This window comes from Brassica napus, chromosome C4 (genome assembly GCF_020379485.1).
Source record: "Brassica napus cultivar Da-Ae chromosome C4, Da-Ae, whole genome shotgun sequence".
Classification (NCBI taxonomy): domain Eukaryota; kingdom Viridiplantae; phylum Streptophyta; class Magnoliopsida; order Brassicales; family Brassicaceae; genus Brassica; species Brassica napus.
Window position 1 is genome coordinate 3,704,002 of NC_063447.1, and position 1,531 is coordinate 3,705,532.

The 1,531-nt window shown below is 36.1% G+C and overlaps 1 protein-coding gene across 1 annotated transcript; it reads left to right on the forward strand.

Moving 5' to 3' along the window:
- Positions 1–529: 529 nt before the first annotated feature.
- On the forward strand, positions 530–1,192 carry LOC106394639 (defensin-like protein 195). Its single transcript, XM_013835211.3, has 2 exons — positions 530–675; positions 795–1,192. Exons 1-2 carry the CDS (start codon positions 618–620, stop codon positions 998–1,000), a joined length of 264 nt encoding a protein of 87 aa, XP_013690665.1. The 5' UTR covers positions 530–617; the 3' UTR covers positions 1,001–1,192.
- The last annotated feature ends 339 nt before the right edge of the window (positions 1,193–1,531 follow it).

Consider the following 1,531-nt stretch of genomic DNA (forward strand, 5'->3'; position numbering starts at 1 on the left):
GTTCTCAGCTCTACAAAGAAGTTGGCAAACGGTTTAAACTGCAAGAGGGGTCGTTTCAGCTGAAGTACTTAGATGATGAAGAAGAATGGGTGTTGATGGATAGTTACAGATTCTGATCTCAAAGAATGCTTGGAAATACTATATATATGGTATGGGAAAACACACAGTGAGGTTCCTTGTTAGAGATTTGCCTGCTCCTATAGGTAGTTCTGGTGGTAGCAACGGTTACTTAGGCACAGGTTTATAACATCTACTGCTCACTTATGCTTTTTACCTGTGAAAGAATCTTCATATATTAGTTTGCTTGTAAAAGGAAGGTATGAGGGAGAAAGACAATTTTGATACTGTATATGTTTATCGTCTTACATAAATCAGAAAATAAAAAGTTGGATGTCTAATCATGTCGGTGGTGGCCAAATATGTCAACAGTTCAAACTAGAATTATTTGATTATTAAAACTTTTTGGTTGTTTTCTTACTAGTTTAGTTCTGGTATGGTTTGGTTCTATATCACTAAGCAAAACGGTTTGGTCCTAAAGATGAATATAAATAGCACCAACACCAAGTGTTCAACCACATCAAAACAAACCCAAAGTAAGACACATAGCAAAAGTGACAATGGCGTTGAAACCACTTTCCATCTTTGTTGTCTTCTTCATCTTCTTAGTTATCTCTGGTATGTTACTATGACAGATTTTGTTAGTATCTTCATATAATAACTATTTGTATTTCGTTTACTAGCCCTCACTGATCATATAGCAATTTTAATAGTGATATATGGTTTTGTTGTAACAGACGTGCCAGAGATAGAAGCGCAAGATAGCCAGTGTTTGAGGGAATACGGTGGCGATGTTGGCTTCAGCTTCTGTGCGCCTCGGATATTACCGACGTTTTGTTACACAAGATGCCGTGAGAACAAGGGGGCTAAAGGTGGAAGATGCCGTTGGGGACCAGGAACTAACGTCAGGTGCTTATGCGACTACTGCAACGATAAACCCTAATCCCAGTTTCCAAACGATCGCTAATACACTATGGCCGGAAACGCAAATGCTATGTTTGAATATTTTGGTTTTGTGTGGTAAATCTAATAATGAATGTGAATGGTCCCAAATAAATGTATGAGCATGTAATATGAAACAAAGAATAATGCAAAAGTACGACTTTCTATGTGTAATAAAACAAGTTTGGTAATACTTTGACTACTTTGGTAGTACTTTTTAGCCTAATAAGTCTTTGGATTACATTTACTAGACCTGGCGGCGACGTCAAAGTAATCTGCCATTTGAGCCATCAGTGTTCTAACAAAGTAACAACATCTTGGTTAAGGTAACCTACAAACATGATTTTTCTTGTTCTTACTGTCGTATTATATTCCTCTTTATTCAAATATATATATATTACATTTTTTAATATGTATGTATTAAGTCAAAACACCATTAAAATGAGATATATAGAATGAGCAATCGCCGTCCAACTGTTTTGTAGCCAATGTAGCGGTCAAAGATAATTTCTTTGAGTGTGACATATGGATA

What these genes read in the sequence shown, in the direction of transcription:
- LOC106394639 (XM_013835211.3), top strand. Translation starts at nt 618, where the DNA reads ATGGCGTTGAAACCACTTTCCATCTTTGTTGTCTTCTTCATCTTCTTA. An exon ending in CATCTTCTTAGTTATCTCTG is followed by an intron (nt 676 to 794) that starts GTATGTTACTAT and finishes TTGTTGTAACAG; the next exon opens with ACGTGCCAGAGATAGAAGCG.